Source organism: Cavia porcellus, unplaced genomic scaffold, assembly GCF_034190915.1.
Source record: "Cavia porcellus strain 051 isolate PalLab524CR breed Dunkin Hartley unplaced genomic scaffold, mCavPor4.1 scaffold_5, whole genome shotgun sequence".
Classification (NCBI taxonomy): Eukaryota; Metazoa; Chordata; class Mammalia; order Rodentia; family Caviidae; genus Cavia; species Cavia porcellus.
Genome location: NW_026947488.1, coordinates 93844667 through 93866025, shown reverse-complemented (window position 1 = coordinate 93866025; position 21359 = coordinate 93844667). Strand labels below are relative to the sequence as shown.

The following is a 21359-nucleotide window of genomic DNA, read 5'->3' as shown; positions in this document are numbered from 1 at the left end:
TTCGATCCTCGGTACCGATAAAAAAGAAAAAGACAAAAAAAAAAGTTTTTTTTTTTGTTTTAAACATTAAGTGATTATATATAAATGTGAGCTCCTTGAATAAAAGATTTTTTTTTTTTGTTTGAATGCAGGCAGGATCTCACTGCAGTTCAGGCTGGCCTTGACCTTGCTTATATAACCAAGACTGGCCTCAAGCTCCCAGTGATCCTCCTGCCTCAGCCTCCCGAGTGTTGGGATTATAGGCATGAGCCACCATGCCTGGCTGTTTATAGGTTAATTTAATACTAAGTTGTTGATTCATGTGCTGTGTAACCGTAGTTGAAATAGCTAAAATGCTTTAGAGTTTCAGATGAACTACTTATGGAGACAGAGTCTCACTGTTTCAGCTGAATATATTTTAATAAAGCACATGAACTATAAATGTTATTTCTTGGGGCTGGGGATTTAGCTCAGTGGCATATTAATGTAAAATGTATTAGCTTCATTTATATGTTAATGTAAAATGTATTAGCTTCATAAATGTAGTAATGTGTACGTTTATTTTTACTCTTGTTTCATTACTTGCTTCTGTCTCTGAAGCAGCATGCTATTCTGTGCTTAGGTTAGTGTCACTGACTACAAATGGGTGCTGATTTTGATGTACTGGAGAGTTTCTGTCCTGAGGGTTGTATTCTGTGTGTGCTTGCTCATGGTTACTAGACCTGTCGGATGGAATGCAGAGTTGTGTATTCCTGCACTACTCAGCAGCACTAGGTGTAGTGTCTTCTGCAAGTAAGGGTTACCAAGGATAGCCTAATGCGAGAGTAGTCAGATGCAGGGATGTCTGACAGTTTGCGTTTTTCTTTTTGCACTGGAATCAAACTTAAGGCCTCTCGTTTGCCAGGCAGGTGCGGTGTCACTGAGCTATACCCCTGACCTCAATCATTTTGCATTTTGAGAGACTGTGAGACATAACCAGTGCAGCAAAAATTTATATTCAAGCTGGGACACAAATTTTACAGTTACTAATTGGATTCTGGTTATATTTCAGTCTAGTTATTTTGTATTATAATCATGACTGACATTCAATAGTTTCAATAATTAAATTTCAAGTATTGCCCCCAAATTTTTAAATTACTTAAAATTCATTTACTGATGTGTGGTATGAAATGAAAAAGTCAAAAGTCTCTTTTGTTATCTATCTGTTTCTGTACTCTTATTTCTGGTGTATGCCTGTAAGTAGCACTTGGGAGGCTGAGACAGGAGGATTGCTGTGAGTTTCAGACCAGCCTGGGCTACATAGAGAGTTCAAGACTAGCCTGCACTACATATATAATAGCAAGACCTTGTATAAAAAAAAAAAAAATTGTGATTTTAGGGTCATTTTTAAAAAGGTGCGATTTAGAGACAAACTGAACAACTTGACTCTGTTTAAAATATTTCTAATCTTTAGGTACTTTATTTGTAAAAAGGAGGAGAAAACTTACCTTGTAAGGAGATACCAGGGATCAAGCTCACGACCTTGCACTTGCCAGGTAGGCACTTATGCCACTGAGTTAAATCCCCCGCCCTGAGGATTTGTTTTTTGAGAGATGAGGTCTTGCTAGTGTAGAACCCACAGCAGTTCTCCTGCTTCAGCCTCAAGTGCTGGGATTCCAGGCATGTGCTGCCACACCCAGCCACCTCATGAGGTTTAAATAGTGTGCAGAAGCTGCTGGTGCAGTGTTGCTGCTTTCACAGTAAGCCCTGTGGTAGTGGTGGGGAACTTGTGGCATGTTACTGCAGCCAGCTGTTATTACTGAGAGCTCTGAAAGGTTCGCCATCACTGTCATGGTGAACTTCAGCAGTTTCAGGAGGCAGTCTCAGATGATCTTAAAGTGTAGGATGCACTTACTTTCACAGTGGATTGAGATGACAGTTTTAAGGGTAAGCCTCTAATCCTAGGACTCTGGGATGCTCAGGCAGGATGATCCCAAGTCTAAGCCCAGTCTGGCAATTCAGTGATGTAGAAACCCTGTCTCAAAAGAAAAAAATACAAAAAAAAGTGGGGATGTGACTCCTTGCAGAGGGCTTGGATTCATGCCTTACTACTACAGACCAGTCAGCCAACCAGCCAACCCAGGTTTTCATGAAAGCCTACTGTCGACAGCCCCAGTGCTCCTACTCAGTGATTCTGTGGCATAGCCTCACTTGTTAGCATTTGCACTGGGGCTGGTGATTTAGTTCTGCCACATAAATGCCTGCCTAGCACTTGCATTGAATGTTCCCAAGTACTCGATCTCAGTTAATGTCCAAAAACGTTATTGGTCATGGTAGTTTTATTATTTCATAAGTGAGAAACCTGAGATCCAGGATTATAATTTTGCCTAATATAAAAAGAATTAGGAAGAGCTAAAGTCAGATTCAGGTTTGAGCTTCTAATTCTTTTCAAATCAATATATGCAGCTGCATTTTCAAGGGATGTTAAAAAAAAAAAGAAAACAAAACAAAAATTATTTAGGAGTTGGTTGGGGCTTCACAAACATAAAGAAATATTTTGAAGGCTTTTGGGAAGACAATGGAACAGTAAGCAGCAGAGAAAACAGCCTCTCTGAGAGTTGCTGTCCAGATGCTGAAATACAGCATTGTCTAAGAAGGAAGGAAGTGAGGCCCCTGGGCCCAGGAAGAATCAGAAGTATGAACTGAAGCCCACAGAGAGATTAAAAAGAAGAACTTGAATGAAGAAGGTGGTAGCTGGTGGCATCTTCACCCTGAGCCGGACTCACTGTGCAAGAGGAGCTGTTGGAACCTGGGGATACATAATCATGGTACACTGTTGGCTGGTGACTCCAGAAGGCTCTACAGAGAGACATGGCAATGGAGGGTAGTGGTGGACAGCACTGGCTGGTGGTGAGTGTAGAGGACTCAGTCCTGCTGCAGGAGAGAGCAATTGGCCTAGAGCCATTTTGGAATTGGACTGAATAAGCCTGGAACTAGAACTGCTGCCGGCTCCCTCCAACAGCTCCTTGCTGGGCACAGATCTGTGGAATTCCTTGGACTGAGCCCTGCCCCCGAGTGCATTCCAGCAGCCAACTCAGAGGTTCTTTACCCTTAACCAGCTTGGTCTGGAGGTAGAGGCCAACCCAACCCTTGCATGCACAGCCATCAAGGAGCCAGTGCAGGCTGGGAAAAGCAGCAGACAGCCTGCACCAGCACACTCAATGGGCCACCATCAGATATCCTTAGCCAGCCCTGGCTAGAGGAACCAAACATCCTTGATTCAGAGAAATGGTACTCGCTGCATGCTTGTCTGGAAGAACCCAGGAAAACGTCAAGACGAAGAGGCAAAAGGCAGACTCTGGCCTCCAACCCAACCAGAACAAATCCAGGAGATATAAACTCAGAAGAGATCAGGAGTTGCACACCTGAAATTTCTGAAGTGATGACAACTGAAGTAAAGAAGCAACTTCATGAGGCTGTAAAAGAAATTAGAGCAGAAATACTATCTCAGATAAAAGAGGAAATGAAAAACAAAAGAATTGCTAAGCATATCTAAAGACATAGATAAAAGGATAGGGGAGCATAGGAAAATGAGGGAAACCTTGAATGAACAATATAAAAAAGATTTAGAATACGTGAATCAGATTCATGGAGATATCCAGGAACTCCATTGAAAGCTGGCATAACCGCCTGAAAGAAACTGAAGATAGACTTTCAAACCTTGAAGACAGGTTTGTGGCTTGTGATCATGAAAGGAAAGATGTCTTAAAAAATACAAGGAACCAGGAAGGGACCATTCAGATAAGTGAGGCATGTAGAACTCCAGAACTCCAGCTAGCCATACCAAAATAAATCTACACCCAGACATATAATAATCAAACTCCCAGAAATTCAACACAAGAGCAGAATATTCTTTAGAAGCTGTTAAAGAAAAGAAACCGATCACCTATAAAGGAAAACCCATCAAAATCACAACAGACTTCTCAACACAAACCATCAAATCAAGAAGAGGCTGGAAGTGAAGTATTTCAAGTCCCAAAAGAAAACAACTTCCAACTCAGATTGATGTATCCTGCAAAACTATCTTTCAAAATTAATGGAGAAACAAGATACTTTTGCATGACAAAGAACAGCTGGAGGAATTCATGATTGCCAAACCAACCTACAAAGAATACTGAAGGACATTCTACAGAGAGAGAAAAAAGACCATGATTCCAGCAACAGTGGCAGAGGGGGCTTACTGAGTGGGGCAGACAGTTGAATGGAGGGGAAAAGTAGGCAGCCAATGGTAGGAAAATAGCATAGTAGAGACGAGGCAGTGCATGTTGGCCATAACCATTAATGTAGATGGCCTCAATTCACCAGTAAAAAACACAGGCAGTGTTCAGGAGAGAGCATCTATCAATATGCTTTATACAAGAAACACATTTAACTCAAAGAGAATGGATCAGGAGAGAGCGTCTATCAATATGCTTTATACAAGAAACACATTTAACTCAAAAGGGGATTCATAGACTGAAAGTCAAAGGAGAACAGTGCTCTATGAGACAGGGAACCAGAAGTGGGGGTAGCTTGCCCATCAGCTGCAGAGTGACAATGGCATTTTTATATAATGGAAAGCTGCTTAGCTATAGAAAGACAACCTCCAAGCTCTTGCAAGTAAATGGATACAACTTGAAATCACGCTCATGAGTTAAATGGTTCAGGGTCACATTGGTGAATATTGTGCTATCTGCCTAGTATGAAAAAACTAAAGGATTTGGTGGGATCCAAAATGCACAACAGATACTGTGAAAGTGAAAGGGGAGGAAGTGTCTAAAAAGAGAAGGCAGTGGCCATTGTTAATCTTTTATCATGATGTGAAACACATGATAAGTGTTTATTTTATTTAGTTTGGTTTGTCTAATTTTATTATATTTGATGACAGCTATTTCAAAGGTAACAAAATATATTATAGTGGCTACCATTGATTTCCTATGACCTTGTTTTGAAACCCTGTGTATCACTTTCGTTGTTTTGATTGATTTTGTTTTGTTTGTTTGATTGTATTATGTCTGGTATGGGCAACTACTTTGAAGATAATAAGAGGCATTATGGTAGCCACTGTTTTACTATTATCTTGTTTTGAAGTCCTATATTACTTCCATTGTTTTGTTTTGATTGGTTTTATTCTGCACTATTTTGTTTGATTTTATTATGCCTGATGGTATGGGCAGTTCTTTAAAGATACCAAGAGGCTTTATGGTATCCAGTACTGATTTCCTTTTATCTTGTTCTGAAGTCATGTACGGTGTTCATTGTTTTGTTTTGATTGACTCTATTCCATTTGGTTTTATTCTTTTCAAAAAAATGTTTTGCAAACTTAATTGTTACATAAATATATTAAGTTTTTAAAAATAACTTTATGATGACAAAATGGTTTACTTTTAAGGTATTGTTTAGTATTTTATTTAAAGTGTTACTTTTTAAATTTGTTTTTCAGCAATGAGGATTGAACCCAGAGCCCAGTACATGCTGGGTAGGCAGGTGCTCTGCCACTGAGCTATATATCCTTTGCCCTAAAGCGTTATTTTTTAAATTTTTGTTTTAAGTTTTTTTTTTTTTTTTGTACCAGGGATTGAATTGATGACCTCACACTTAATCAGGCAAGTGCTTGAGCCAACTGAGCTAAATCCCCATTCCTAAAAACAATTTTTTTGAGACAATCTCTCACTGTGTAGTCCATACTAACCTTGAACTTTCTTGTGTAGCCCAGGCTAGCCTCAGTGACCTTTCTGCCTCTGCCTCCCAAATGCTGGAATTATAGGCATGCACTACCACACCTGGTGACTAAGGAGTTGTTTTTGAAGTAAAATTTAAATTAGTTGTGGATTCTTTTTAAGGTTTGTCAAGCAACATTCTTTACTTATAGAGAGGTACCAGGGCAAATGAGTTTTCATTATGTATGTGGGGTTCCTTGGGGTCCTTGGGGTGGTCCTTAGGGTCCTTGGGGTCCTTCATGCTGATGTGTTTGATTTATTCATTCCTCCCTGAAATGTGTCTGTACCTGATCTGGGCTGGGTATTTTTCTACGTACAGGAGACAGCAGGCTGAGTGATCCAGACTTGTAAAGCTTGTGTGCATTCTAGTGTAGCTGTTCTCCAGATGTGGTCAAAGGGTTCTGGGAGTTTGCAAGAGCCATTTTCTCCCCAAATCCATCTTATTCAAAGATGAAGAAAAAAATGAAAAAAAAAAATACAACAAAGCTTTAAAGCATGTCAGTTGGGTAAAAATCGTTTTACATTAATTAGGTTTATTGGTACATTTTAGGTATATGTAATGATTACATTCATCATAGGGAATTTGTACCTGTACGTGATATACCCCGATTTTCCCTCATGCCCTACTCTTCCTTTAAGCTCTCTTCCCGTCCTTATTTACAAAAGCTTTGTTTCCATTTTTTCCTTTCTCATCATTTTTTCCTCTTCCTTCCTTACCCTTGAGGGTGAAAACTTTACACAAGGGTCAGGAAGTGCAGTACCCTTTCCCAAGGCTACATGTCTTGATTGCAACAGATTAGATATGTTAGCAGTTAATGAGAATCCACTGTATTTTCTAAGTCATACATTACAGTGATTTCCAAAAATGTCAGATATCAACAGTCTTGCTACTATAGGAAGCAGTTATATTTCATAAACACTTAAAAGTGTAGTGGAGTTTTATATGTGTTACCTAAAATGTCATGGTAGTTAAAATTTTTTAAGTTTATTGGCCTAAATGTCTGATATCAGTACATCTAAATTACATAAGCAGAAAATCTTTGGGGCCTTTATCAAGGAGAGGTCAAAAAAGTAGTTTTAGTAGTAAAACTAGATTCATCAATTTAGAAATCAGTGAATTTCTCTTAGAATACAATGCAAAACAAAGATTAAATTAAGAGAGCAAAGGTGTAAGAGACTGGAGAGAGCCAGGGAGAGCCATAGTTAGCATTAAAGATGAAAAAGAAAGGACAAATCAGAAAAAGCTTGAGGTGCAGTGCTTGAGCCTTGGATTGAAGAGATTGGCAGGTCTTCAGAGAGGACACATCCAGGTCCATTATCCCTCATCCAAAGTGCTTGAGTCCAGAAGTGTTTCAGATTTTGAAGTCTCCCAGATTTTGGAATATTTGCATAGACTTTACTGGTTAAACATTTTAAATCTAAAAATCAGAAATACTCCTAAATCTAAATGTTTTGTTTTGCTTTGTTTTGTTTTTTTGAGACAGGATCTTGCTATGTAGTCAAGATTGGCTTTGCACTCTGGGAATCTCTTTCCTCAGTCTCCCAAGTACTGAGATTACAGGCATGTGCCACCGTAACCAGCCCCAAAATCTAAAATTTTGAACATCATGTCAGTACTTAAAAATTTTTAGATTTCAAAGCATTTCAGATTTAGTGATGCTGTTGTAGTCAGGGTTTGCAAGGGAATAGAATTAATACAGGACACATAATTTATAGGCTTATTTTATAGTATTTACCCAAAGAGTCAAATGCAGAAGAGCACAAGAGATGTGTCCAAGCACGAGGGACCCAAAAAAATCCAGAATCCCTCTGCAGTGCCCTCCATGAGTCCAGCTGGAGGCCTGGAGCCTATACCAATGTGTCGTGCAAGTCTGTATTAAGAATCTGTGCCAGGAAGGCCCACAGGCCAGCGAGGTGAAGGAGCTGTGCCAGCAGGCTAAGGGTATGATGCACTGGAGCTGGGAAGCCTGATGCTCCTCAGAAGAGAACCACAGCCATTCTCATAACAGCAAGGACCTGAGCTCCTCCTGCAATGAGAACAGCTGAGCTCCTATCAGGAAGCCAGTGTGACAGGCTTTTCCTGGAGACTGCACAGCACACATCTTCCCCTCCAGGTCTCCTTTCATGCTGCTGGCACCAGTCCTCAGGTGGACCTCCATACCCAGCATCACGCTGACTCAGTTCAGCTGGGTATCACAAGTTGACCATTAATCTGCAGGTGTTTATGCTGCTGACCTGAATCCCTAGCCCTAAAAGAGAGTTTTACAAGCAGTCTGCCCGCAGAAAGATTACTTAAAAACAGTAAGCAGGAAAATGGCAGTAGGGTTTTCATTTGTATCACTAGATAGCAGGATCCTTACATACAGTTTGCATAGTTCTAAGAGAGAACATGGTGACTAGGACAGTAATCCTGAGCCACCATGCAAGAATTTAGATACTCTGAAAATTTTCCTGAGGTAGTAGGATTGCAATAGAAAATAACCTTTATACTGGCAGGTGGGAAAGGGGAAGTTTTACTTAAGAGTAGTTCTGTCTTATCTGAGGTTTCAGTTTTTGAAGTTTTATTTACCTGTTGCCAAATGGAAAATTTTAGAAATCATAAATTTTAAATTGTGTACAATGAGAAATCTCTTGCCATAGCTTGGGTCCAAATCAACCTTGTCTCACATGTGCGCCTTGTACATGTCCTGCCTGCCCCATTAGTCATAGCCATCTTAGTTACCAGATCCATGTGATTGATAGATTGTCCTGCTGTTACAGCACCTGTCTCTAGTAACCTTTATGTAACTTAACAGTGGCTCCAAAGTGCAGGAGTATAATTTATAGCAGTTCAGATACTCAGAAGCCATAAAGTGTAACTTTTTTTGCTGGTACTGGAGATTGAACTCTGAGCCTTTTTGCTGAACTACAGGGTCTTGCAAAGTTATCAAGGCTGGGCTTGAATTTGGCTCCTGCTAGAGGCCAGGTTTATAGGTATGTGCAACCAGGCCTGCTGGAAGTTCTTCACAAGTAAAGAGGAAACCGTTGTGTGCTGAGATAGTTAAGATGTGGCACTAAGCCTGACTTATTAGATCTGATTGTACTTACGTCTGGATAGAAAGCCCGGTTGTGTGTGGGACTGGGCAGTCTGCAGTCCAGGGCTTTCCTGGTATGTGGACCGTGAGAATGTATCACAGTGTCTGGAGAGCTGTTGGCCTGTGTAAGGGTTTCCCTCATTTAGTCTCATTCGGAGAACTAGAGCAAGCAGAAAGCATCTCTGGGCTTTCCACTCATCACTCACTTGCTTCTCCAGTCACCTCCATAGTGCCTGGATTGGGACTGTGACATTACTTTTACTACTTCCTTACCGTTTGATTTTTGTTGTTGTTTATATAGTTACTTGTACTTTGCTGCGTTTTCCCTTCCTGTACTCTGGTGCATTCCACCTGAGCTGTGCGGAGGCTTTCCCACCAGCAGCTAGCTTCCCAGCGGACCCCAAAGGGGTCACCGGGCGCCTGGTTAGGGTGCCCCCACTCCACTGCCGTTTCCAGCTTACTGCAGTTTTGACCAACTGTAAACTGGGGTTCACAAGACTCCCCCACAGGCTTGATAATTGGCTGGGATGGCTCACCGAACTCAGGGGTGTGTTTTTCTACTCATTTAAAATTATATTGAATTTTATAAAATTACATTACCAAGGATGCTGAAGAGACAAGGCGTGTGGAAGGGCGCAGAGCACTGCTGCCCTCCCCAGGCACAGCGCCCTGCAGACCCTTCCTGCAGACCCTTGGGGATGTATCCGGCAGCTGGAACCTCTGACACTGACCTTTTGGGTGTGTGGGCCTTCATTACACATGCACAGCTAGCTCAATTGGTGGCCTTACCTTCAGCTACTTTCCCCTTGCTATGCAGCAGGAAGAAGGGGAATTCAAACTGCTGGAGAGCTGGGTCCACTGGGGCTCCCTGCACAGTCGTCTCTTTAGCATGGAAAAGGAGCACCGTCTTCGGAAAGAGGGGTAGAGACAAAAAAAAATACAGGGTTTATTATGTAACAATATCACACTTGCCAAGGCTTCTGGGGTATTTACATTCTAATTTGTAATTAAAATGCCAATGCTTTAGCTTTTTACTTAAAATGACATCTGAGCTTTAATCCTTTTACCCCAGTAATTGATTTTGATTAATTATTTGATTGGGCCATGATGGAACTTATGAAGCTGGGAAACCAAGCAAGAAGCTCACCTCCCTGGTAAGTGGTGATGGTGGTGTGGCCTGGTTGTGTGGCTGGCTGTGGCCCTTCCAGGGGGAGAACCACCAGTGTCTCCTGAGATCCGTGCCATGTTGGAACTTAGGACACTGGGAAACCAAGCAAGAAGCTCGCTCCCTGGTAAGTGGCTGCAGTGTGGCAGACTGCGGCCCCTCCAGGGGGAGAACCACCAGTGTCTTCTGAGATCCACATCATGTTGGAACTTAGGAAGCTGGGAAACCAAGTAACCAGCCTGCCTCCCTGCTAAGCAATAGTGAACCTACTGGTGCACTGCCTAGAGTCAAACATCCCACTTCCCCTACCCCGCTTCTCCTGTCCCCCCATTAGCAAATGGGAACCAGAAATCTGAGCATCTCCTGGGAGGTTGACCATAGAAAATAAGGGGGATTTCCTTCTCCATCTCTTTGAAGACAAATATTTTTTAACTGTTTTGCTCTATTCTGATTAATGGTACTGCTCTATTCAATATTCTGTTTTGATAAGTTCTATAATGTTCTGTATTTCATTTTATTTTGATATAAGTGATTGAAAGGACAACTGTTGTAAAGATAATGAAATATACTGTGACACTTATTACTGTTATTCCAGTAACCTGTGAAGTTCTATACCAATTTCACTGTAAGATCTTAGTTGGCTTTATTCTGTCTTGTTCTGTTGTATTTTACTACTTTCAAAATAAAATTAAAAAAAAAAAGAAAATAATTACAATGCAGTGAAGTCATCAAAAAAAATTATTTGATTTTTTTTGACTTCTTCATCAAACAGTTTTTGTAAGGAGAATTCCCCAGTACTCTGCTGTTGAGCCCTCGAATGATCAGGTTTGTCTCTTGTCTTTTCTAATAATCAGTTTCTTGAAGAGTGTGTTAAGGTTAATATCTCCTATCATTGGCGTGTGAGAACCCTGATGTCTTCCGGTGGCTTCTGAGGGCCTCTTCACCTAGTTTCTTCTGGCCTCTGAGCCTCTTCTCCCGTCTGAAGCCTCACTACTTGCATGAGCCTCCCTGGGCCTGGCAGCCGCAGCCCTACCTGCCTGGGCCTGCTTCAGACTGGAGGCCGAAGGCTCCCTGGAGATGGTGGGCACAGCAGTGTTGGAGAACTGTTGCCATCTTCAGCTAATGGAAACTCTGCATGCCATACTGGCTTGTCTTTATTTTAGGCGGGCTGCTTTTCTGTGTGACTCCAAATACTACCAGGTCTCCTATCGTGACTCATGTATATGATCTGCATTTACGATGGCTCTGCTTAGGCATCTCACTGACATTTCATTCCTACTTTGTGTTTTGTTTAACATGAATCATTTGCATAGTGCCTAACAGATTTTGTATCCAAGTTTTTCACACGGTTGGAAGCTTCACATGTAATGATTTTTGGAAGCAAAAGTGTATTTGGCGTTACACTTTTGAGTTAGGGTTGCATTTCCCTTCCCTTGACTGTGTCACCCTTCTGTTCAGTTTTCTGCCGCAGCTTTCTATCAAGGCGTTGGCCCCAGTTTCTCCCGTCAGGTCATTGTTCTTACGAGACCCGTTGTGCATAGCTGCAAAGTTTTTAGTTTGTCTTCAGAAAGAATGTTTTTAGGGAAAATACGCAGTCCTCAACAGTTCTTAATACTATGATTTTGCTGTGTGGAAATTGAAAACATATAGCAGTGTTGTTTGGGGGCCTAACAGGCATGTTCTGTTTCTGGAGGCTGCAGCTGCTGTGTGGGTGCTGGCCCATGGGGCTCCTTGTGAGGGCTCGCTTGCCCACTGCAGGTGATTAGCTGCTTTTACACCTTGCCTCGCGTGATGGGGAAAGTGCTTGGTTTTTACTTTTGGCATTTAAGCCATTGAAATTTTACCATTATTTTTATTGGTACCTGTTTGCTGCACATAATGATTATGTATATTGTGGGGAGGTGGTCCAATGTATGTAACGCTTAATTCATTTTTACTTCCTCTCCCTTCCTGTGTCTCCTCCCAACAACAAGCTGTTGAATTTTTAAGACTTGCTTTAATTTTATCAGTGTGCAAGAAGTAAATCTTAAAATAGGAGTATTTAATATTAAAACCAAATATTATATGTAATACCCATCGCAATGTCAAAAAATATAGAAAGCTCCTTTTTTCATAAAAGGCTTTCTGAGGAGGAGAAAGGGTCTCTGTTTTGAGTGAAGTTTTAATTCACTCATTCCTAATGTAAAGTGCAAATTTATAATCGGACACTTGTAATTTTATTGGCAGCCCCCTCCCCAGTGAAATTCAGGGATTGTACATTTTAGACATATACTCTATACTGAGCATACCACCATCCCTATAACCTTAGTTTTATGATACACATTATATAATTTCTAAAATTAATTTTGGGGAAGTAAAGGGGTAGCAATATTTACATCTTTTCTTTTTTAGTAAATGAAAATGCAAATTTTTTTTCTCAATTGAACTTTTCACAGATCACACTAATGAGTTTTTTTTTCTTTTTTTGATGCTAAGAATCGAACTCAGGACCTTGTGCTTGGTGGCAGGTGCTATACCACTGAACCATATCCCTGGCCTCATTTTCTTTTTTTGGGGGAGGGATACAGGAGATTGAACCCCTTGTCCCAAATTCATAGTGTCTTTTCTGTTGTCTCTTTTAAAGGAAATATAGCTAAAATTACCAGTATCCTGTCACAAATACCTAATTCCTTGGTCTTTTTCCTTCTTCCCTTTTCTTTTTCCAGTCCTCCCCTGTGTATCGTCTTCCTGATTTGCCCTTTCCCCATTTCAAGTTTTATTTTGTAAGTATTTATGAGACAACAAATGTAGTCACATGGAGTTGAAAATAGAAGTTTGTTTCTTTCTGTTGTAAGGATGCTAATGTCACAGAGCAATAGCTGAATGCTATGAAATTACCAAGACAACATAAAGGCTAATTCTGAAATGTTTTGCTTTAGGTAAACATCTGTGGAAACTTCCTGCCACAGTAGGCTGGAGCTGTAGGGTAGATAATATTCTTGCTCAATTTTCATTGATTTTGGAGTTTGTAGACTTGCTTTATTGAAATGTTTTTTGTGAAATTTTCACCTCTTTGTAAATAAATATTTTGCAGTTTAGGAATGAAAATTTAAAAGTGCTAAGAGCAGAATGGTGTTTGGTCACTGCAGAGATGGGTCGCCATTGCAAGTTTGAAGCACCTCTGAGGGTGTGTGTTCTAGGTCTCTCACTAGTTGTTGGTGCGGAGCTGTCAACTCGAGATTATCCTGGAATTATACCACCTGTGACATACGTGAATCGAAATCCACACAAACCATTTGAGACTGGGCAGATCAAGTTTTACAGCAGACCCGGTGACGGAGCCTGCTTTGTCTGCAAGAACTCTTCTGTTTGCACTCCGGTTGTGGGGTTACTGCCGGGGCTCCAGGTTCTCTGACTGCGCCTAAAGACTTCATGCAGTCTCCGGCAAGGTCTGATATGCACGCTGGCCTTCTCCTGTACTTGTGAGTTGTCTGCCTGCAGTGTTTAAAGTCGTCTCTGTGTACCTAAGACCTATCTAAAATGGATTCACATTTAAAATACAGGCGATGGGCACAGCACCTGCCTGGCAAGCGCGAGGTCGAGTTCAATTCCCGGTACCGGAAAAAAAGTGGCAGTAACTTGACATTTGTATGGCAGATAGTGTCTGTTTTCAGTTTTATTTCCTTTTCCACAGATGCTTCGTGTAGCCTAATACTAACACGAGGTTGAGGTGACCGCGCAGAGTATTAGTAAGGTGGGAAAGTGGTGAGAGTTTCTAGTCGGTCCCGAAAGTGGCTTATGGGCCCCTGGCTGCCTTGGTTCCGCATAGCGCTCTGGGCTGCGTGTAAAGCCGCCCCAGCAGAGGCGATGACCAGGCAGACTTCGGACGCGCCCGCTGACGCAGTGCCCAGCCGAGGCCCACGGGACTTTATGGGGCAAGGGTTACGCTTGTTTAAAAGCAAAGCAAGCCGCCCTGCGTTAACAGGCCTTCCCCAGAGCGGGGAAGAGAGCACTGCACCAGTTCGGAGGCTGAAATACAAGTTCCGGTGGCCCAGGCCTGTTTGCTAAACGCGCTGCGCACCAGACAGCCAGCGGAGGAAGAGGAGCGAGGAGGAGGGAGGCTGTGTGGCTGTAAGATGAACTGGGTGAGAAACTTTTATTTTGAGAACGCGGGAATTCACGGATCGACTCGGCAGTGTGATGCATGGCAGGGAGAGCGCGCTGTGCAGCATTGATGTGGGAGCCCTGAGAAACTGACCGGCTGGCTGGGCGGTCTACTGGGGCGCTGGGGGCCGGCCGGCGGGCAGGCAGGGCTTGGGTGCGGCCCCGCCCACAGGCCCGCCCCAGTGGTGGCCCCGCCCTGGGCTGGGCCCAGCGACCCGGCGCAGCCTGGCCGGCCGGAGTCAGCTGGTTTTCTTAGCCGGGGCGGTTCCCAAGGCCACAGCCTGTCGGAGAGGAACCGGCTGGAGATACCTCAGGGCGCCCGGTCTGCGCTGTGTGGCAGTTGGCGGAAGCCTGGCCGTTGACACTGAGCAGGACAACTTTTTAGGCGGACGGAGGCCAGCGCCGCTGTGGCTCCCATTTTTGGAGCCGCAGGCGAATTTGCGCGCAGGGAGGTGTGGTCACCGGCTGGGCCGAAGGCCTTTCCTCTGCGTCTGTGGTTGGACGTTGATCCCGGGAGCCAGTGGATGAAAGCCTCCCCTGAGCCCCGACGGTGGCCCGGAGCGGCCTGTGGCGCGGACTGTCTGCCGCAGGGACGCCATGCGCCGCCCCACGGCCCCTGCCGGGGAAACCCGTCCGGCCCGCTCTGCGCACCTGGAGGGGAGTCTTGCTCGCGTGTCTACCAACGACTAGGGCGAGGAAGGGCGGAGGTACTGGCTGGAGATCGGGGCCGTGGAGACGCATGGCAGAGCAGCAGCAGAGCCTGAGTCGGGCTGGGGAACGCCTGAGGCCGACAGCGAGGTTTCCTCTGTAAATCAGACCTCGGCTAAGCCACAGGGCTTCCTCAGGGCTGTGCTGTAAGGTCTTCCTGCAGGCCTGTGTGCAGCTGGAATTCCTTTTCCGGCTCAGCGTGGAGCTGAGTTCCACCTTTGGAGCTCAGCTCCGGAAGGTTTTAGCAGTTGATATCTTGTAGCTTTGGTTCACAAGAGGCGCTGGCAGCTCTTGCCCACACTTCCAGTAGGAATTATAGTGTGTGCTCTGCATGAAAGTAGTAAAGCAGTAGTAATACAGTGCAGACCAGAAACTGTTGATAAATGTTAGGGCTGTTTTGCTAGGCCAAGAAATTGGATAACCATGGTTTTTTTTGCTCTGCTTTATGTTAAATATAAATATAAATTCAGCTTCTGCTCTTTGACGTGAGTGTTTGGTTCAGTAGCTTGCAAGCCATTAGAGACTTAGACTGTTTCGTGTTCATGGAACAATTCCAGTTATTGTACTGGACTGTCCTGAAATACGTATAGAGCTTACAGCAGAATGATTGGCCGCACTGATAAACCCATTGTCTTACCGGTGACATAAAATGAATGTCTAGTCTTGTGCACCGGGAACTTACTGGAGGAAGACGGGAGCACGCGAACGCTTCTCCATAGCCCCTGTGTCTCAGGACTCCCCCGGTTACACAGGGCTTCAGACGGTGTTGCTCATTCTGTGGAAGCTGATTCGTGTGGCTAAGCCTGTGGAAGTCACCTTAGGGTGTGGGTGTGTGTGGGTTTGATCTCCACAGCCGCACACGTGCTCAATGACCATTACACTTCTCTGTTCCTTGGAGTCACAGAGAAATCAGTTTGCGGCCTCAGCCCCCCATTTACAGTTTCTGTTGGCAGTCACTTGAGTAGTCTGGAACCCGCACTGTACTTTGGTCTCATTGTTTCTTAAACATTAAGGTCTTTACAACAGAGCAGTGATTGTCATTAAAAGGAAACATTGAGCTTGAGGCCTCCTTTTATAGCAGTGGGACCTAGTGTTCCCTGAGCGCCCTCTGAGGACGTCAGCATATTGATCTTTGTGACCTGCTGATTCCTGAGGGAGAGTTGCTAGTGTAGTTTCTGTGTGATTCACCCTCACCAGGTACTGCTGGATCATTTCTTCCAAAAGACTCGTCTGATAAGTGATGCTGTCCATGCAGCTGATGATGGTTTCGGGGGCCCCAGGAGCCCCAGGCTGCAGCGAAGCCTCTATTCACTTGACTGCTGCTGGGTGTGCCTGTCCAAAGTGCTGCTCTGCATCTGTGGTGGTTTTACCTGAGTCCTCTCTCCTTGTGTATCATCTGATTTATATCATGGGATGGAAGTAGAGCAGAGTGAGGTTCTCTCTAAACACTAGATTAACACTTTTAAGGGTGGCTCTCTATTGTTGCCCTGTCTTCTCTAACTGTCGGGGGGGCCACTGATCAGAGGGGAGCGGAATCCGCATTCTGCTGATAGTGTCTTGGAAGATTTATTAAAGAAGATCATGGAATGTAGTAGCGGGTCCTTTCCCTGTGGCTCCTTGTACCCCATTCCCAAAATACAGTTCTAGAGGAAATACTCCTCAGCAGCAAGAAGTTTCTCAGTCAGGGCTTGGAGACCTGTGGCCTGTGAACTGCGCAGGACCTGTAACCCCTGAAGCAGTCAGCAGCTGGATGAAAATCACAAAGAAATAGATGGAGTTAGAGATAGATGGAGCACTGTCCAGTCCAGCAGCTCTGATTGTGTATACAGTTGTTACACAGTGTCTGCTTCAGCCTTTCTTACTGGGTAGTGTGTCCAAAGGTGGTTTACAGGACTTTCAAAGAGCAGCTCTTAAATATGATTTGGGACAGTTTGAAAAGCAAGCTTACCCAGTGTACAGGACCTAAGCACAAAATGCATTTTTAGTGCAATTTACATTTTTATGTGTGATGTTTACAGCAGTAATTATATGTCTTCTGCCTCTTTAATTTTGTAAACCTTTTTATTCCAGAAATGAGCCGTCAGACTGCCACTGCACTGCCCACCGGTACCTCCAAGTGCCCACCGTCTCAGCGCGTGCCCGCCCTGACCGGCACGACTGCATCCAACAATGACCTGGCCAGTCTGTTCGAGTGTCCCGTCTGCTTTGACTATGTGCTGCCACCCATTCTCCAGTGTCAGAGTGGCCATCTTGTCTGTAGCAACTGTCGCCCCAAGCTCACATGTTGTCCGACTTGCCGGGGCCCCTTGGGATCCATTCGCAACCTGGCGATGGAGAAGGTGGCCAACTCAGTACTTTTCCCTTGTAAATATGCCTCTTCTGGGTGTGAAATAACTCTGCCCCACACAGAGAAAGCAGACCACGAGGAGCTGTGCGAGTTCAGGCCTTACTCCTGCCCCTGCCCTGGTGCTTCCTGCAAGTGGCAAGGCTCCCTGGATGCTGTCATGCCCCACCTGATGCACCAGCACAAGTCCATCACCACCCTGCAGGGGGAGGACATTGTCTTCCTTGCCACAGACATTAACCTCCCTGGTGCCGTGGACTGGGTGATGATGCAGTCCTGTTTCGGCTTTCACTTCATGCTGGTCTTGGAGAAACAGGAGAAGTACGATGGTCACCAGCAGTTCTTCGCAATTGTGCAACTGATAGGAACTCGTAAGCAGGCTGAAAACTTTGCTTACCGACTTGAGCTGAACGGTCATAGGCGGCGATTGACTTGGGAAGCCACGCCTCGGTCTATTCACGAGGGAATTGCAACAGCCATCATGAATAGTGACTGCCTGGTCTTTGATACCAGCATTGCACAGCTCTTTGCAGAAAATGGCAATTTAGGCATCAATGTAACGATTTCCATGTGTTGAAATGGCAGTCAAACACTTTTGGGCCAGTGTTTAAAACTGTTGCCTTCAGTTTCACAGAGAATGTCTGCCTGCCAGTCTTAAACTCTCGCTGGACACAGGAAGGTAAATAAACGAAAGGCTTTAAATACAGGAAACAGTTGCATGTAGTAACACTAATATATTTAAAAATAAGTCAACAGTAAACCACTGAAAAGTATATATATATATATATATGTATATGTGTATATATATATATACACACATACACACACCCCCAGGATGGGCATCTTTTGTATTAAGAAAGGAAGCATTGTAAAATAATTCTGAATTTTGTGTTTGTTGTAGATTGATTGTAATGTTGGCGAATCCCGGTTTTTGTTTCACTTTGTTTTTGTTCTGTGTCTGGCGCCTCTGTTTTTTCCTGTAATTGAAAGCCATTGGGTGGTCCAGCCACCGCTCTCCCCTTCACGAGTTGACATAGTGCTGCTGTGGTTCTGTTTTTTTACCCGGTGTGTGAGTGTATTTGCTAATTTTTATTAATTCTAGTTTTTCATTAAATAAACTACTTTCTTTTCTGTAATTCAGGGCTTTCCTCACTTCTTTTGTACCTTTTTAAGGTTAGTGTCCTTTGAAATGCATAATTGTTTATGGTGCCATCAGTCCGTGGGCCCAGTGCATTCTTTCCTCATTAATCAGTTCACTAGGAGGCTTTTACACGCTAGGCTGTGAGCCCCTGAAAGGAGCCCTCAGAACTATGGAAAGCTACTTAAAGCCGCTCAGAGATGCTCTCTGTCTGTCTCTCACCCTTTCCCTTTGCGTTTGCGTTACACCCTCAGGCTTATTCTTTGAAAGGTTAGGGAATAAATCCTGAATTACCTAAATACTGAAAAACCAGGCTCTTTTCTTTTTCAGATACTTGGACAAATCACATGTTTAAAATTTGTTCTTGTATTTATTGGTTTTGCAAAAGAAAACATCATCATTCACAGTATTTGTAATTAAAAAATCATTTGTTTAAAAAGACAGTTTGCAAAAAAAATGTTTTTGGTCTTTTATAATTCTCATTAAAAGATTATCTGACAAATTACAAAATTTTAATGTGTGTGCTTTAGATCTGAGTTTGATGACATGCAGTCATGCAGTCATGTAGTGTGGGCTGCGGCCAGCTGGGATTTTTGGGCCCCCCCGCCCGGACTCAGGAGATCTGCCGAGTGCTGACCACCACTTCTGCTCGAAAGTGCTAAGAACCAGTTAGTTTCATAGCCCTAGTGGTGAAGAGACCTGAGCAGTGGCCAGGCTTCTGCGTGCGTTCCGGTGTCCGTTCTGGCATCATACTCCATCAGCTATGCAGAGCCCCAGTACCTAGTATGTAAGAATCAGAGTTAAATCAGCGTTGCTGAGGTGCAGGTTAACTCAGCTGTGCTTGTCACATGACAGGCACCCCAGAAATGTTCAGGTACCTTTCTGTGCCTTCAGTGCCATGTTGCTAACTTGTGAATCTTCAGGTTCAGGGCAAGATTCTGAAGTTGGCATCTGAGTGGCCGAAGATAACTGTGTGGCTTTCACAGGTAGCACAGGTGTGGAAAGGGAAAAATCTGGGCAGTTCTGGATAAGTTTACTTCTGTATTTTCTTATTGTTTTATGAGACAGGGTCTCACTGTCTAGTGCAGGCTGCCTTTGAACTCTCCGTGTTTCTCAGACTGTCCTCAAACTCATGGCTAAACTGCCTCAGCTTCCTGAGCGCTGGGATTACAGGTATAATCACCATGGCTGGCATTTCTGTGAAAACATTTGAAAGAAAGATTAGAATCAAGCATTTTTGGAATTGGTTGAAACATGTGCCTGTGTAGCCATAAATGTGGTTCAGCCACAGGTTTATGTCCAGGTTATTCTGTTAGTATGTGGTTAGCAAAGCAGCCTTTATATAGCCTAATACATGAGGAGGTACATTTGGGGAGGTACATCATTTGTTAGCACTCAGGATCGAACCTTGAGCTTTTGCACTGAGCTCAGCCTTAGACTTTTTACATCTTAACGTCTGAGCCAGAGCCTGGCTGTGCTTTCCAGGCTGCACTGGATTTGCAGTCCTCCTGCCTCAGCTTTGCAGAGTGCTAGGGTTACAGGTGAGTGCCACCAGGTGTGGTAGTTTTCTTGTAAGAGACACTGCCTAGAGTTTGAATCTGGGTGGGGGCCACTCCTCCCATTGGGGTTATTCCTTAAAGTCACAAATTGCTGCTTTTTAGTGGACTCTTTCAGTGGAAATACGGAGGAGGTTGTCTCATTGTAACCTCAGATTTTGCAAATTTGAATAAATTCAGGTAAACCCTGTGAGTCTGGCCATGGAAGGCTTTTCCAGGTTCTTGGCCTGAGGGATGGTGACTGTAGCCACACCTCTTGGTCCACTTGAGATTTGATTAATGAGGTCAAACTTTTGTTCTTAAATTGCTCCTGCTCCTGACTGGTGGTATCTTTCAGACCCTATGGGGGAGCAAAGGGGACCTGCGCCTCACGGGTCTCTGTAAAGTAACCTGAGTGGCTGTAGATTATCCATGCACACCGGATCTCCCCACCCCATGAGCTCAGGGCCCTCTGTGGTGATGTGATGCTGGAGTTTTATTTCAGATCTGCCTGCAAGAGTTAGTGAGGATGCCAGATTGAGATACTGGGTCAGAAGCATGCCTGGTCAGGCCACCTGGTTGGTGGTGGAGCGGGTGAAAGTGGCTTGGGTATGGGTGGGTGGGCAGCGCTAGCCCTCTGACCCAGGCCAGGCCGAGCAGTGCGGAAGCCTTGAGCAGACACTGCACTGCGGCTGTTCAAACCCCAGGCTTCCCCAGGACTTTCTGCTTCGGATCCTCAGCCAGCTGGGTTATCTACCCGAGAAATAACACGTTTATCCAGATAGGACAACCATACTGAACTGTCCCCAAAGCACCGGCTGAGCTTGGGCGGCCGTGTGGTGGGCCGTGGGCCCCACGCCTGGGATGCCTCTTGGCCTGTGCCTCCTCCCTCAGGCTGAGACCTGCAGCCCAGCCAGGGGCTCGCCGCTGTCCAGGCTGCACTGCCCAACTGGCACAGCAGCCCCTGGGCCCTCTGAACCCTATACTCTTTTTGCCCATGTGCAGCTTTAGGCAATGTCTTTGGTAAAGCAGGTTTTATGGATGTAATTTGCTTAGGCTAGTCTGAATTTTACTTTAGAAACAACCCTGGATTTTGTGAAGTTGCACTTTGACAGGTTTGTGCTCCTAGGTAAAAAGATGAAAGATTTAATCTGAAGGGTTTTCATTTCCCGTTTCCTAGAAGTGTTCTGACGAGAGCTGAATTATATTATTTAGTATTGTTAAACACATTGGATGACACTTTTTAACTAATTAAATATAGAGTGTTCCAAATAAGTGAATTTTCATTGCTATTAAAGCTTTTTCTAAAACCTTTTAAAATCAACTGTCTTAGAAGATTTCAACAGCCACTGACTGGCTTTGGTTGTTGCATTTACCCTGATTGTTTAATATTTTGTTTCTGTTTTGTTGCTGCTGGGTTTTTAAAAATAGTTTTCATTGTGGGATTCATTTATTAAGTGTTAGTAAAACAAACAGAAAACTAGCATTGGTGCTAGACCATGAATCACTGGCGTGGGGCTGCAGCCCTGAAGTTT

At 44.0% G+C, this 21359-nt stretch overlaps 1 protein-coding gene across 3 annotated transcripts in view; it reads left to right on the top strand.

The window, feature by feature from the left end:
* The window catches only part of Siah1 (siah E3 ubiquitin protein ligase 1), a 31156-nt gene extending 12357 nt beyond the window's left edge, over positions 1-18799 (top strand). For 2 of the 3 annotated variants that reach the window (XM_063249333.1, XM_013151980.3), the window contains exon 2: positions 16878-18799. In XM_063249333.1, the coding sequence (XP_063105403.1) occupies positions 16880-17728 (849 nt within the window). In that variant the 5' untranslated portion in view covers positions 16878-16879 and the 3' untranslated portion in view covers positions 17729-18799. Of the gene's footprint in view, positions 1-14155; positions 14807-16877 lie in introns of those variants that run through there. The other variant, XM_003469407.5, reaches the window with a different exon arrangement.
* The last annotated feature ends 2560 nt before the right edge of the window (positions 18800-21359 follow it).